This window comes from Pristiophorus japonicus, chromosome 20 (genome assembly GCF_044704955.1).
Source record: "Pristiophorus japonicus isolate sPriJap1 chromosome 20, sPriJap1.hap1, whole genome shotgun sequence".
Lineage (NCBI taxonomy): Eukaryota > Metazoa > Chordata > Chondrichthyes > Pristiophoridae > Pristiophorus > Pristiophorus japonicus.
Window position 1 is genome coordinate 89,802,736 of NC_091996.1, and position 17,039 is coordinate 89,819,774.

Here is a 17,039-nt window from a genome sequence, read left to right on the forward strand (position 1 = left end):
AAACTGAGTCCTTAGGTGACTGAACGGTCCAATACAGGAATTACAGTCTCGGTCACAGTTGGGACAGACAGTCATTGAGGGAAGGGGTGGGTGGGACTGGTTTTCCACACGCTCTTTCCGCTGCCTGCGCTTGATTTCGGCATGCTCTCGAGACTTGAGGTGTTCAGCGCCCTCCCGGATGCACTTCCTCCACTTAGGGCGGACTGGTCTTTGGCCAGGGACTCCCAGGTGTCGGTGGGGATGTTGCACTTTTTCAGAGAGGCTTTGAGGGCGTCCTTGTAACGTTTCCTCTGCCCACCTTTGGCTTGTTTGCCATGAAGGAGTTCCAAGTAGAGCGCTTGCTTTGGGAGTCTCGTGTCTGGCATGCGAACGATGTGGCCTGCCCAGCGGAGCTGATCAAGTGTGGTCAGTGCTTCAATGCTGGGGATGTTGGCCTGGTCGAGGACACTAATGTTGGTGCGTCTGTCCTCCCAATGGATTTGTAGGATCTTGCGGAGACATCGTTGGTGGTATTTCTCCAGCGACTTGAGGTGTCTACTGTACATGGTCCATGTCTCTGAGCCATACAGGAGGGCGGTTATTACTACAGCCCTGTAGACGATGAACTTGGTGGCAGATTTGAGGGCCTGGTCTTCGAACACTCTTTTCCTCAGGCGGCCGAAGGCTGCACTGGCGCGGTGTTGAAGCTCGTCGTCAATGTCTGCTCTTGTTGATAAGAGGCTCCTGAGGTGACTCGTCCTCCACAGCCTTCTGTGATAGAGAATTCCACAGGTTCACCACCCTCTGAGTGAAAAAATTTCTCCTCATCTCGGTCCTAAATTTCCTACCCCACATCCTGAGACTGTGACCCCTTGTTCTAGACTTTCCAGCTCTGGGAAACATCCTCCCCACATCCAGTCTATTCAACCCAGTCAGAATTTTATACGTTTCAATGAGATCCCCTATCATCCTTCTAAACTCTAGTGAATACAGGCCTAGTCGACCCAATCTCTCCTCGTACGACAGTCCTGCCATCCCCAGGAATCAGTCTGGTGAACCTTCGCTGCACTCCCTCTATGGAAAGTATATCCTTTCCTCGGTAAGGAGACCAAAACTGCACACAATACTCCAGGCGCGGTCTCACCAAGGCCCTGTATAACTGTAGTAAGACATCCTTGCTCCTGTACTCAAATCCTCTTGCAATGAAGGCCGACATACCATTTGCCTTCCTAACTGCTTGCTGCACCTGCATGTTTGCTTTCAATGACTGGTGTACAAGGTCACCCAGGTCCCTCTGTACATCGACACTTCCCAAGCCATCACCATTTAAATAATACTTTGTCCTTATGTTTTTCCTACCAAAGTGGATAACTTCACATTTATCCACGTTATACTGCATCTGCCATGTGTTTGCTCAACCTATCTAAATCGCCTTGCAGCATCTTTGCATCCTCCTCACCACTCACAATCCCACCTAGTTTTGTGTCGTCAGCAAACTTGGAAATATTACATTTGGTTCCCTCATTCAAATCATTTATATATATTGTGAATAGCTGGGGCCCCAGCACTGATCCCTGTGGTACCCCACTAGTCACTGCCCGCCAGCCCGAAAAAGACACATTTATTCCTACTCTCTCTTTCCTGTCAGTTAACCAATTTTCAATCCATGCCAATACATTACCCCAATCCTATGTGCTTTAATTTTGCACACTAATCTCTTATGTGGGACTTTATCAAAGGCCTTCTGAAAATCCAAATACACTACATCCACTGGTTCTCCCTTATCTAATCTATCAGTTACATCCTCAAAAAAACTCCGGTGGGTTTGTCAAAAATGATTTTTCTTTCATAAATCCATGTTGACTTTGTTTAATCCCGTTGATATTATCTAAGTGTACTGTTATCACATCCTTTATAATAGACTCCATATCACCAAACAGCAGAGCTGGTCTCCAGTCGTCCTGGTTAATCCTTGCTACTGGACCAAGACCTCGCTCTGTCAAGTCCGTGTGGTGGCTGGTGTGCAACGGCCACCCCACGCTAAAAATATCCACGCACAGGCATCTTCCACCCTTCAGGATGTAGTTTGGGATCTGGAATATCAGATCCTTCATTGAAACACCTGTGAACTCGTCCCTTTTTGGTATTGGAGCAAGTCATCCTCGATACGAGGGACCGCCTAAAAACAAGAATAGACTTCAGCATTTTCCCTACGACTGATGTCAGGCTAACTAGTCTGTAATTCCCCGTTTTCTCTCTCCCTCCTTTTTTAAATAGTGGGGTTACATTTGCCACCATCCAATCTGCAGGAACTGATCCAAAAAATTTTGGAAGATGACAACCAATGCATCCACTATTTCCATGGCTACCTCTTTTAGTACTCTGGGATGCAGATCATCAGGCCCTGGGGATTTATCGGCCTTCAGTCCCATTAATTTCTCCAGCACTATTTTCTTACTAATAATCATTTCCTTTAATTCCTCTTCCTCACGAGACCCTTGGTTCCCTAGCATTTCTGGGACGTTATTTGAGTCCTCTTTCGTGAAGACAGAACCAAAGTATTTATTTAATTGTGCTGCCATTTCCTTGTTCCCCATTACAAATTCTCCTGTTTCTGTCTGTAAAGAACCTACATTTGCCTTCACTAATCTTTTTCTTTTTACACACTTGTAGAAACTTTTAGGCAGTCGTTTTTTTATGTTCCTTGAAAGTTTACTCTCATACTCTATTTTTCCCCTCTTAATTAATCTCTTGGTCCTTTTTTGCTGAATTCTAACTGCTCCCAATCCTCGGGCTTACTACTTTTTCTGGCAACTTTGTATAACTCCTCTTTGGATCTAATGCTATCCTTAATTCCTTTTGTTAGCCATGGTTGGGCCACTTTTCCTTTTGTGTTTTTACGCCGGAAAGGAATGTATAAATGTTGCAATTCATGCATCGTTCTTTAAATATTAGCCATTGCCTATCCAGCGTCATGCCTTTTAATAAACCTTCCCAATCTATCATAGCCAATTCATTCCTCATACCTTCATAGTTTCCTTTGTATAGATTTAGGACCCTAGTTTCGGATTGGACTTTCCATCTTAATAAGAAATTCAATCATGTTATGGTTACTCTTCCCTAAAGGACCCCGCACAACAAGACCGTTAATTAACCCCTTCTCATTACACAACACCCAATCTAGGATAGACTGTTCCCTAGTAGGCTCCTCAACATACTGGTCTAAACACCTATCTCGTACACCCTCCAGGAATTCATCTGCCACAGTATTATTACTAATTTGGTTTGGTCAGTCTATATGTAGATTAAAGTCACCTACGATTACTGTTGTACCCTTGCTACATGCATCTCTAATTTCCTGTTTGATGCCATCCCCTACACTATCACTACTGTTTGGAGGCCTATAGACAACTCCCACCAATGTTTTCCTGCCCCTTGGTGCTCCTTAGCTCCACCCAGACTGATTCTACATCTTGCTTTTCTGAGCCAATATCCTTTCTCACTATTGCTCTGATTTCATCCTCAACTAACGTCACACCACCCCCTCTTCCTTTTTGCCTGTCCTTCCGAAATATCGAATATCCTTGGATATTCAGTTCCCAACCCTGGTCGCCCTGCAACCATGCCTCCGCAATTGCAACTATATCGTATCCGTTTACATCTATTTGCACTACCTTATTACAGATGCTTTCGTGCATTCAGATACAATGCTTTTAAATTTGTCTTTTTAACATTATTAAACATCTTAACATTATTTTGTACGATAGCCCTATTTATCTTACAGCTATTTTTTCTTACCTGGACCCTATTTGCTAGTGTACTCTTGTGTTTGTATGCTCCCTTCCTGACATAACCTGGTTATCCTTACCCCAATCACTTTCCTGCATTTCTCCCTTTTCTTTTCTCTTTAGCATTCTAGATTGTTCGCCACTGCGACAGTCTCCCCCACCTCCCCCCCCCAACCCAGCCTGCCCCTTATTTAGTTTAAAGCCCTGTCTACCTCTCTCGTTAGTCGGTTCGCTAGATCTCTGGTCCCAGCATAGTTCAGGTGTAGTCTGTCCCCACGCAACAGCTCTCTCTTTGCCGAGTATTGGTGCCAGTGCCCCACAAATCGAAACTCACTTCTCCCACACCAACCTCTGAGCCAAACATTCATCTCCCTGATTCTATTGACCCTATGCCAATTTGCTCGTGGCTCAGGTAATAATGCAGAAATTATTACCTTTGTGGTTCTGCTTTTCAATTTAGTCCCTAGCTGTTCAAACTCTCTCAACAGAACCTCTTTCCTAGTCCTACCTATGTCATTGGTACCTACGTGTACCACGACAACTGGATCCTCCCCCGACAAGTTCTTCTCCAGCCCGGAGGAGATGTCCTTTACCCTGGCACTGGGTAGGCAACACAGCCTTCGGGACGCACGCTCTTGGCTGCAGAGAACCCTATCTATCCCCCTAACTATACTGTCCCCTACTACAACCACCTGCCTCTTTACTCCCCCCACTTGAATGGCTTTCTGCACCACGGTGCCTTGGTCAGTCTGCTCGTCCACCCCGCAGTCTGCACACTTGTCCACAAGGGTTGTAAGAACCTCAAATCTATTGGACAAGTGCAGGGACTGAGGCTCCTGCATTACTACCTCCTGGATCCCCGTACCTGCTTCACACCCTCCTGTCCCTGACCACGTGTCAATTCTAAAGTATTTAATCTCGAAGGTGTGGCTGCCTCCTGGAGCAAAAGGTCCAGGTAACTTTCTCCCTCCCTGATGTCTCGCAATGTCTGCAGCTCGGACTCCAGCTCCTCAACTCGGAGCCGAAGTTCGTTGAGCCGCAGACACTTACCACAGATGTAGTCCAACCTGGACATAAGAACATAAGAATTAGGAACAGGAGTAGGCCATCTAGCCCCTCGAGCCTGCTCCGCCATTCAAAAAGATCATGGCTGATCTGGCTGTGGACTCAGCTCCACTTACCCGCCCGCTCCCCGTAACCCTTAATTCCCTTATTGGTTAAAAATCTATCGATCTGTGATTTGAATACATTCAATGAGCTAGCCTCAACTGCTTCCTTGGGCAGAGAATTCCACAGATTCACAACCCTCTGGGAGAAGAAATTCCTTCTCAACTCGGTTTTAAATTGGCTCCCCCGTATTTTGAGGCTGTGCCCCCTAGTTCTAGTCTCCCTGACCAGTGGAAACAACCTCTCTGCCTCTATCTTGTCTATCCCTTTCATTATTTTAAATGTTTCAATAAGATCACCCCTCATCCTTCTGAACTCCAACGAGTAAAGACCCAGTCTACTCAATCTATCATCATAAGGTAACCTCCTCATCTCCGGAATCGGCCGTGTGAATCGTCTCTGTACCCCCTCCAAAGCTAGTATATCCTTCCTTAAGTAAAGTGACCAAAACTGCACGCAGTACTCCAGGTGCGGCCTCACCAATACCCTGTACAGTTGCAGCAGGACCTCCCTGCTTTTGTACTCCATCCCTCTCGCAATGAAGGCCAACATTCCATTTGCCTTCCTGATTACCTGCTGCACCTGCAAACTAACATTTTGGGATTCATCTAAAAGAGTTTCATGCACAAGGACCCCCAGGTCCCTCTGCACCTCAGCATGTTGTAATTTCTCCCCATTCAAATAATATTCCCTTTTACTGTTTTTTTTTCACATCCAGAAGCTCCCACATATTGCAGCAGCAACACATCTCCTGTTTTCCCATTATTTTATTTCATTAATTAGTTTAGCGTTAATCAAGTATTTACCCTATATAATTAAATTAGTTAAACAAATAAAGATTAGTTGTTAGTATTTAGTTATATGCTGTATGTTAATTTTAAAGAAAGACTTCGGCCACAATCACTACCAATCATTTACCTGCCTTTCCTGTGATGTCACACAGCAGAGTTCTCCTCACCCGGAGCCATGCGATCCCCTGGGAGCGGCAAAAAAACAGATAAAAACCCAGGCCAATTTGGGGAAAAAATCTGGGAAAATTCCTCTCCCTGCGCTGTAACCATTCTATGATTCTATATTAGAGGCTGGCCTTCACCTGTAGAACTTAGAATCACAGAATGGTTAGAGCACGGAAGGAGGCCACTTGACCCGTCGTGCTCGTGCCGACACTCAGCTAGTCCCACTCCCCCCCGCCCTTTCCCCCTAGCCCTGCGTTTTTTCCTCTCAGGTACTTATCCAACTCCCTTTTGAAAGCCGCGATTGAGTCTGCCTCCTGCCGCCCTCTCAGGCAGCGCATTGCAGATCCTAACCACTCGCTGCGTAAAAATGTTTTTGCTCATGTCGCCTTTGGTTCTTCTGCCAATCGCCTTAAACCTGTGTCCTCTGGTTCCCGACCCTTCCGCCAATGGGAACAGTTTCTCTCGGTCTACTCTGTCCAGACCCCTCCTGATTTTGAACGCCTCCATCAAAACTCCTCTCAACCTTCTCTGCTCCCAGGAAAACAACCCCAGCTTCTCCAGTCTATGTCCTTTTGCAGATTTTTTGTGTCCTCCTCACACATTGCTTTTCCTCCCACCTTTGTATCGTCAGCAAACTTGGCTAGGTTACGACTTGGAAGAAGGGACCGAGTGTTAGTACAGATTGCAAATAGTTGGGGTCCCAGCACTGATCCCTGCGGCACCCCACTAGTTACTGATTGCCAACCCGAGAATGAACCATTTATCCCGACTCTCTGTTTTCTGTTAGTTAGCCAATCCTCTATCCATGCTAATATATTACCCCCAACCCCATGAACTTTTATCTTGTGCAGTAACCTTTTATGTGGCACCTTGTCAAACGCCTTCTGGATGTCTAAATACACCACATCCACTGGTTCCCCTTTATCCACCCTGTTCGTTACATCCTCAAAGAACTCCTGCAAATTTGTCAAACATGACTTCCCCTTCATAAATCCGTGCTGACTCTGCCTGACCGAATTATGCTTTTTCAAATGTCCTGCTACTGCTTCTTTAATAATGGACTCCAACATTTTCCCAACCACAGATGTTAGGTTAACTGGTCTATAGTTTCTTGTTTTTTGTCTGTCTCCTTTTTTTAAATAGGAGAGTTACATTTGCAGTTTCCCAATTTGCTGGGACCTCCCCAGAATCCAGGGAATTTTGGTAAATTACAACCGTTGAATCCACTATCCCTGCCGCTACTTCTCTTAAGACCCTAGGATGCAAGCCATCAGGTCCAGGGGATTTATCTGCCTTTAGTCCCATTATCTTACTGAGTACCACCTCCTTAGTGATTGTGATTGTGTTAAGTTCTTCCCCCTGCTATAGCCCCTTGACTATCCACTGTTGGGATATTGTTAGTGTCCTCTACCGTAAAGACTGATACCTGGGGTAACCGCCTGGTGGAACATTAAGGAAAAATCCAGTAGCCCTCTTCATAACATCAGCAGAGTCCTTACCGTCCAAGAGCCTTTCGCAAAAGATAATTATCTTCTTCAAGTTACCAATTTGTGGCGATTTCTGTGTAACGTTGATACCTGGTGAACTCCTTGGAGATGTTTCCGTTGAAACCTAAAAAGCACATTTTTTTTTAAATATGACTTCTTTTTTTAATACCCTCCCCTCAGGTAAAAATAAAAATGGAACAATTTAAATATTCTAATTTATACATTTTAATCGATGTTTCTTAACCTGGTTCGAGACCCACCCACTTCAACATATACTCTCAAGTTCAGCCATGGCTCAGTGGGCAGCACTCTCGCCTCCGAGTCAGAAGGTTGTGGGTTCAAGTCCCACTCCAGGGACTTGAGCACAAAATCTAGGCCGACGCTCCCAGTGCAGTGCTGAGGGAGCGCCGCACTGTTGGAGGTGCCGTCTTTCGCATGAGACGATAAACGGAGGCCACCGTCTGCCCTCTCAGGTGGACATAAAAGATCCCGTGGCACTATTATTGGAAGAAGAGCAGGGGAGTTCTCCCCGGTGGCCTGGGCCAATATTGCATCATCATCATCATCATCATCATAAGCAGTCCCTCGGAATCGAGGAAGACTCGCTTCCACTCTCAAAGTGAGTTCTTAGGTGACTGTACAGTCCAATACGGGAATTACAGTCTCAGTCACAGGTGGGATGCAATATTTATCCCTCAATCAACATCACGAACACAGATCATCTGGTCATTATCACATTGCTGTCGGTGGGAGCTTGTGGTGTGCAGATTGGCTGCAGTATTTCCCCAAATCACAGCAGTGACAGTACTTCTTCATTGGCTGTGAAATACTTGGGATGCCCGGAGTTCAAGAAAGGTGCTTTAGAAACATAGAAAATAGGTGCAGGAGTAGGCCATTCGGCCCTTCGAGCCTGCACCGCCATTCACCTCAGTACTGCTTTCTCGCCATACCCCTTGATCCCTTTAGCCGTAAGTTCCATATCTAACTCCCTCTTGAATATATCCAACGAACTGACATTCATTCAACAACTCTCTGCGGTAGAGAATTCCACAGGTTCACAATTCTCTGAGTGAAGAAGTTTCTCCTCATCTCGGTCCTAAATGGCTTACCCCTTATCCTTACACTGTGTGACTCCTGGATCTGGACTTCCCCAACATCGGGAACATTCTTCCTGCATCTAACCTGTCCAGTCCCGTCAGAAATATAAATGCATATTCTTTCTGTCTGTCTGTCTTACGGTGAGCAACATTACAGGAGATGCAATAGTGTGCCTAATAAATGGCGAATACAAGCATGGGGAAAATTAATCTTTGGCTTTCTAGTTTACCGTTAACCCTGTATAGTTTCCCCAGCAACATTGCAGAGTGGCTGCCTCCATAACCAGTGCCTGTGAAGAGACGTTCGGTCACTCAACCAGGAAACACCAGGACTGGTTTGATGAGAATGATCAGGAGATCCAAGAACTAATAGATCGCAAGCGCAGAGCATTTCGGAACGTCAAGCAACAACCCAACTCGGGAGCAGCATAGCAACATTACAGGCGGCTCAAGGCGGAGATCAACAAAAAACCCGGGACCCAAAGAACAGGTGGTGGATGGAGAAAGCACAGGAAATACAACAACTGGCCGACAGCCATGATGTGCGAGGATTCAAGGCCACCTACAGTCCAAACTCCCAAGGCTCCATCCCACTCCTGGCCAAGAACGGGGAAACACTCATCAAGGACACCGAGGCAGTCAGGGCCCGCTGGAAGGAGCACTTTGAAGATCTCCTCAATCGAGACTCTGCCTTTGACTCGAGTGTTCTCGACTCCATCCCGCAGCATGCGACCTGCCACCACCTCAGTAAGACCCCAACGTTGCACAAGATAGGAAAAGCCATAAGGCAGCTCAAGAACAACAAGACTATGGGAGTGGATGGAATCCCTGCTGAGGCGCTAAAGTATGGCGGAGAGGCGCTGTTGGCGCGGATACATGGCCTCATCTCTCTCATCTGGAGGGAGGAAAGCATGCCGGGAGATCTCAGAGATGCAGTGATCGTGACCATCTTTAAAAAAGGGGACAAGTCCGACTGCGGCAACTACAGAGGAGTCTCCCTGCTATCAGCCACTGGAAAAGTTGTCGATAGAGTCCTCCTCAACCGTCTTCTCCCCGTGGGCCGAGGAGCTCCTCCCGGAGTCACTGTGCTGATTTTGTCCCCTATGGGGCACAACAGACATGATCTTTGCAGCGCGACAGCTGCAGGAAAAATGCAGGGAGCAGCGCCAGCCCTTATACATGGCCTTCTTTGACCTTACAAAGGTCTTTGACACTGTCAACCGCGAGGGTCTATGGAGCGTCTTCCTGCGTTTCGGATGCCCCCAAAAGTTTGTCACCATCCTCCGCCTGCTCCATGACAACATGCAGGCCGTGATCCTTCCCAACGGATCCATTACAGACCCAATCCACGTCCGGACCGGGATCAAACAGGGCTGCGTCATCGCTCCAACCCTCTTCTCAATCTTCCTCGCTGCCATGCTCCACCTCACAATCAACAAGCTCCCCGCTGGAGTGGAACTAAACTACAGAACCAGTGGGAAGCTGTTTAACCTTCGTCGCCTCCAGGCCAGGTCCAAGATCACCCCAACCTCTGTCGTTGAGCTACAGTACGCGGACAACGCCTGTGTCTGTGCACATTCTGAGGCTGAACTCCAGGATATAGTTGATGTATTCACCGAGGCATACCAAAGCATGGGCCTTACGCTAAACATCTGTAAGACAAAGGTCCTCCACCAGACTGTCCTCGCCGCACAGCACTGTTCCCCAGTCATCAAGATCCACGGCGCAGTCCTCGACAACGTGGACCACTTATCCTATCTCTGGAGTCTCTTATCAACAAAAGCAGACATTGATGAGAAGATTCAATACCGCCTCCAGTGCGCCAGTGCAGCCTTCAGCCGCCTAAGGAAAAAAGCGTTTGAAGACCAGGCCCTCAAATCTACCACCAAGCTCATGGTCTACAAGGCTGTAGTAATACCCGCCCTCCTGTATGGCTCAGAGACATGGACCATGTACAGTAGACACCTCAAGTCGCTGGAGAGATACTACCAACGATGTCTCCGCAAGATCCGACAAATCTCCTGGGAGGACAGGCGCACCAACATCAGTGTCCTCGTCCAGGCCAACATCCCCAGCATTGAAGCACTGACCACACTCGATCAGCTCCACTGGGCGGGCCACATAGTTCGCATGCCAGTCACGAGACTCCCAAAGCAAGTGCTCTATGCGGAGCTCCTTCACGGCAAATGAGTCAAAGGTGGGCAGAGGAAACGTTACAAGGACCACCCTCAAAGCCTCCCTGGTAACAGTGCAACATCCCCACTGACACCTGGAGTCCCTGGCCAAAGACCAGTCCGCCCTAAGTGGAGGAAGTGCATCCGGGAGGGCGCTGAGCACCTCGAGTCTCATCGCCGAGAGCATGCAGAAAACAAGCGCAGGCAGCGGAAAGAGCGTGCGGCAAACCAGTCCCACCCTCCCCTTCCCTCAACAACTATCTGTCCCACCTGTGACAGAGTCTGTGGCTCCCATATTGGACTGTTTCAGCTACCAAAGAACTCACCTCAGGAGTGGAAGCAAGTCTTCCTCGATTCCGAGGGACTGCCTATGATGATGATGGTTGAAGGCTGTTGGAGTCGCTATCTTTTGGATGAGACGTTAAACCGAGGCCCCGTCTGCTCTCGCAGGTGGATGTAAAAGATCCCGTGGCAGGGGAGTTATCCCCCGGTATCCTGGGTCAATCATAGGCGGTCCCTCGAAGCGAGGATGACTTGCTTCCACGCCGAAAAGGGATGAGCTCAGAGGTGCTTCAATGAAGGACCTGATATTCCAGATCCCGAACTAAATCCTGAAGGGCGGAAGATGCCTGTGCGTGGATTTTTTTTAACGTGGGGTGGCCGTTGCACACCAGCCACCACACGGGCTTGACAGAGCTAGGTCTTGGTCCAGTGGCAAGGGTCAACCACGATGACTGGAGACCAGCTCTGCTGCACGGACCCAGTGTGCACCGACCTCGCCGCTCCTGCTGTACCTGCCCGCACTGCAGTCAGCCGTCGCCCTCCTGCAGTGGCACGCCGCCACACGCTGCTTCCTCCAATGGCCCCGGCCTGCTGATGGTCTTGCCCGGGGCCAATATTTATCCCTCAAACATCATCACAAAAACAGATGATCTGGGTCATTATCACATTGCTGTTCGCGGGAGCTTGCTGTGCGCAAATTGGCTGCCCCGTTTCCCACACTGCAACAGTGACGACACTCCAAAAGTACTTCATTGGCTGTAAAGCGCTTTGGGGCGTCCGGTGGTCGTGCAAGGCGCTATATAAATGCAAGTCTTTCTATCTGTCTTACCATGAGCAACATTAGGCACACGAGTGTGCATAAAAAAATGGCAGATACAACCACAGGGAAATTTAATCTTTGGCATGCTACTTTACAGTCCAGTTTCCCCAGCAACATTACCTGACTGCTTTCACGACGTGGAAAGTTAATAAGTGTCTGAAGCATCGGTCTTCTGGGAGCCTGGAAGATCACAAAGAAAAGATGAAAGTGTACAAATTCCTTCAGTGATGAACTTGCAACAGCATTGTTCCCTCCCACGCACCTTATCTCCCGACTCTTGTTGCACAATGGCTCCGTGGGCGCCGACACCTCTACGATGTCTCCGCAAGATCTGGCAAATCCCCTGGGAGGACAGACGCACCAACGTTAGCGTCGTCGACCAGGCCAGCATCCCCGGCATCGAAGCACTGGCCACACTCGATCAGCTCCGCTGGGCAGGCCACACAGTCCGCATGCCAGACACGAGACTCCCAAAGCAAGCGCTCTACTCGGAACTCCTTCACTGCAAGCGAGCCCCAAGTGGGCAGAGGAAACGTTTCAAGGATACCCTCAAAGCCTCCCTGATAAAGTGCAACATCCCCACCAGCACCTGGGAGTCCCTGGCCCAAAGACCAGACCACCCGAAGTGGAGAAAGTGCATCCGGGAGGGCGCTGAGCACCTCGAGTCTCGTCGCCGAGAGCATGCGGAAACCAAGCGCAGGCAGCGGAAGAAGTGTGCGGCAAACCTGTCCCACCCACCCTTTCCTCCAACCACTGTCTGTCCCACCTGTGACAGAGACTGTAATTCCCGTATTGGATTGTTCAGTCACCTGAGAACTCACTTTTAGAGGGGAAGCAAGTCTTCCTCGATTTCGAGGGACTGCCTATGATGATGCTTGGAGCGGCCGGCAGCCAATCACAACGCATCAGGGCCTCACTCAGCATAAGCACTTTCCAGTAACACTTGCTTCCTGACACAGTTTAGCCGCTCAGACATCCGAGGAGACCCTCGGCTGATTTCCAAGCAGGTTCCATAAGAATATTGGAAATAGAAGCAAGCCATTCAGCCCCTCGAGTCTGCTCCGCCATTCAAGAAGATCATGGCTGATATGATCTTGGCCTCAACTCCACTTCCCTGCCCGATCCCCATAATCCTTGACTCCCTTATCATTCAAGAATCTGCCTATCTCAGCCTTGAATATATTCAATGACCCAGCCTCCATAGCTGTCTGGGGCAGGGAATTCCAAAGATTCACAACCCTCTGAGAGAAGAAATTCCCCCTCATCTCCATTTTAATTGGGCGAGCCCTTATTCTGAAACTCTGCCCCCTAGTTCTAGATTTCCCCACGAGGGGGAAACATCCTCTCTGCATGATAGAGTATTCAAACAGGCTGCATTTAGACAGGCTGTGAAAATTCACAGACAACAAGTCAGAGATGCTACATGCATTTCAGCCACATTGCGTTAAGTCATCAATCAACTTGACATTTTCAGACCTTGGGTAGTGAGCCAATAAGGTCAAAGAAGGCGAGTTCTTTTCTGTAAATTGAACCCAGTATAAAATACAGCCATTTTGACCATGTGTCTCAGTAAGACAAAGAAACTGGCAATCAGCCAGCAGCTTGTTACTCTCTGCCAAGATTAAAAAGTTAAAACTACCATCGGAGTTCGTATTTCATTGGAAATTAAGAGATCTAACAATTTTGGCGCTGCGAGCAGGGTCACTGAGGAAAGAAACTGAATTTTGGACATCGGACCTACATATTGAGGTAAGGACTCCTCTTTTTTAAAAAAGTCCTCGGTCAACAGTCTAAATTCGCCTCTCCTTCTACGCGATTCCGAAAGCCTCCGGTTTGCGAACCCTCCGGTTGGTAGTCGGCTCGAAGTCCCATAGACGTCTAAACTTCGGCGGTGTGTTAGTTAATTAATCACCGACCTATTGATCGGCTAGCAAGCCTGCGACTCGAGACCCCAGTAAAGAACTCAGTAAAGAAATGGCGGCAGGAGATAAGGGCAAAGAATTGCCTACAACTGTTAAAGGTGGGCAGGCACCACCTAAAGTTTCGCTAGATTTAATTCTCGAACAGTTGAAAGAATACATAGAGCAACAATTCAACTTATCTAAAACCTGTATTAAGATCGAACAAAAGTACGGAACCTCCAAAGGACAATGGTCCTTGGACGAGATTAAAAGGGTCTGGGGAAAAACGACCCGTATGAAAAATAAAAAGCGAACTAGATGGTCCCTAGCAGTTATGGGCCAGATTCGAAAGCGGAATGAAATTATAATGCGTTCCCAACATGATCGAGAACTGACCAGTACAAAGGATCAATTGCAAGCTGTTAATGCACAGCTGCGACAGAAAAAGCTTGAACTTGAAAAGCTGGAAGCGGAAGTTAAAGATCTTAAAGGTGAAATTAAAGAATGGAAAAAATCATTAGGTCAAGAGACAGTAATAGGAAAGGAAAATGTATTGATCAATATCCCAGGGTACCCATGTTTGAATAAATTAAAAGCGCAAACCCGAAGACACGACCGAGGAATAGATACGGTTTCTGAATCCTCCGACAATACAGGGTGAAGAATTAGGGGTGCGCTTTGCCCCGTTTAAAAAAAGACGAGTTGTAGTCAAATCAGAAGAGACTGCGGATGAGGGCGGAACCAAAAAAACAAAGAGAAGGGTGAATGCAGAATACTTAGTTCATGATCCGGCAGACCCAGAGAAAATTGATAAATGGTCCAAGGAATTGCCCAATCCAAAGAAAGGGGGAGTAAAAACGTGGGACCAATTGGATCGCTTAAGAAATATATATCAACTTCATCCCTGGGACGGAGTGCAAATTTTGACCATAATGGTGCCAAAAACACAGGGAAGAAAATTGCACGACAAGGTAGAAGAAGCTTTGGAGCAGGATGAGCAAGAATTAGACGCAGGATGGGAGGCGATTAAACACTGGCTGCAAGCCTTCAGTCCAGCTAAGACAGACTGGGGAAAAATTGCAGCCTGCCAACAGAAAGGAACAGAGGAGGTCCTGGAGTATGACGAGCGGTTTAGATTCACGTGGCTAGAACATTCGGGTATGAATAATACGGATGAGGAAATGGATGAACAAGTGTTTGGACCCTTGAAAGCAGCTTTCGTGGCAGGTCGAAAGCCAGAACTGTCCAAAATGCTTAAGGTAGTGTTACCGGACTGGGAAGGTAGAGGAACTACCTTTGCAGCATTGGTGGATCGATGTAACCAATTAGATCGGGATATGGGAGCTAAAGTCCGAGCTGTACAGGCTATGGGATGGAAATCCCAGGATTCCGATAAACAGTCATTAGGAAAATTACCCGGAAAATGTCATTATTGTGGGAAAGAAGGTCACTGGGCCAAGACGTGCAGGGCAAAACAGAAAAGTCGTGGCTGGGGAAGAGGACGCAGCCAGGGATACAATTCAGCCAACAAGCCAGGCTTGTCACAAGATAACGACCTCATAGAAGCATTTAAGCGACTGACAATACAACAACAGAAGGAGTTACTTGGGATAGCAAAAAACGATTAGAGCCCACCCTGGCCCCCCTCCTCGCACTAATACAACAGAAGGGAGATGGGATATATATAACTGTGAGGGTGGGCGATAAGGATGTGGACTGTCTTTTAGACACAGGGGCGGAATTAACATGCTTACCCCTACAATATGGAGACTTTTTGGCGTTGGATGGTAGGGCACGTACAGCCTATGGAGTTGGGGGCCATAAAATGGAAATTAAAAGGACAACACCGGTACTTATAGGGCTGGGTCCACATGAACTAACCACGCCGGTCTGGATAGGCCCAGTTGATCAACCCCTTTTGGGAATGGCAGTTCTAATCCAAATAGATTCATCGTTGCATTTCGAGGATGGTCGGGTGACATGGTCAATTAGAACTTTGAAGAAAGTAGAATTGAAGGAACACCCGATATCGGCTAAAGATAAGAATGATTGTGGCCGACTCCAGATGGAGCCTGCGTCATTTACAGGGACCAAGCCTCCATGCACTAAACAGTATCCTATCAGTCCAACTGCCATCGCGGGAATCTTACCGGTTATTCAGCAATTGGAGAAACAAGGGGTGCTTATTAAAACGCATAGCTCCTCCAATAGCCACGTGTGGCCGGTACAGAAATCTAATGAGACATGGCGTTTGACTGTCAATTATAAGAAAGCTAACCAGTGTATTGATCAAAAAGCTCCTTTGGTCGCAGATCCCTCCACCATTTTTAATGCCCTCAAACCGGAACATAAATATTTCTCGGTTATAGATATGGCCAACGGATTTTGGTCGGTGCCTCTGGCACCGGAGGTTCGACAGTGGTTTGCTTTCACGGTCCAAGGACAACAGTATACTTGGACCCGGTTACCGCAGGGTTTCCACAACAGCCCTACGGTATTCCACATGGCTTTACAAAGCCATTTGCGAGAATTACCTCCCCTGTCATCCACAGTCATCCAATATGTAGACGATATCCTGCTAGCTTCAAACACGGAAGAACAGCATGAACAAGATTTACGAGCTTTGCTGGATCACCTTCGGCTGAAAGGACATAAAGCCAGCATCGACAAAGCACAAATATCCCAAGAAGAGGTTGTATATCTGGGACAAAAGATTCCACAAGGAAAGAGAGAACTTACCCAGGATAGAACTGCAGCCATTCGGGCTGCTAAAAAACCCACCACTATTCAGGAACTAAGGTCCTTTTTGGGATTGTGTAACTTTAACAGAAATTGGATTGACTCCTTCACACAGCTTGCTCAGCCACTGAATGATACTCTAAAGAAGCCATCACCCTCACTAAAGAACAGCAAGAGGCCTTCCTGAGTTTGAAAAAGGCTTTGTGTTCGGCACCGGCTCTGGGAATCCCCGAAAGTGGTAAGCTATTTACCCTGTTTGTCCATGAGAAAGAAGGATATATGACAGCTATACTGACACAAGAACATGGGGATCGGCAAAGACCTATTGGCTATTATTCGGCAAAACTGGATGTGGTAGCACTCAGATGGGGAAGTTGCCTAAGAGCTATGGAAGCTACATGTCGAGCGGTAATAATCACTGCGGGTCTAGTCCTCGACCAAAAGCTGATTGTCAAGTGTTCCCACACCGTATACGCTTTGCTGTCGATGAATAGAATGTCTCAGGTGACGGCAGCTAGATGGACCCACTGGACAGCAGTTTTGGAAGCTCCTAATCTCCATATCGTCCGGGCCAGCCCGGTTAATCCCGCAACTATGATCCCGATGTCAGAATCGAGGGATCAAGAGGGGGGAGAATGTGAAGAGCATG

General features: G+C 47.6%; 1 protein-coding gene across 1 annotated transcript in view; it reads right to left on the reverse strand.

Annotated features, from left to right (window-relative positions):
• The window catches only part of LOC139232667 (trichohyalin-like), a 139,440-nt gene that overhangs the window by 108,507 nt on the left and 13,894 nt on the right, over nt 1-17,039 (reverse strand). The window contains exons 5-6 of the mRNA XM_070863132.1: nt 11,871-11,930; nt 7,390-7,501 (exon numbers count right to left, since the gene is read on the reverse strand). Of these exons, the coding sequence (XP_070719233.1) occupies nt 7,390-7,501; nt 11,871-11,930 (172 nt within the window). The remainder of the gene's footprint in view (nt 1-7,389; nt 7,502-11,870; nt 11,931-17,039) is intronic.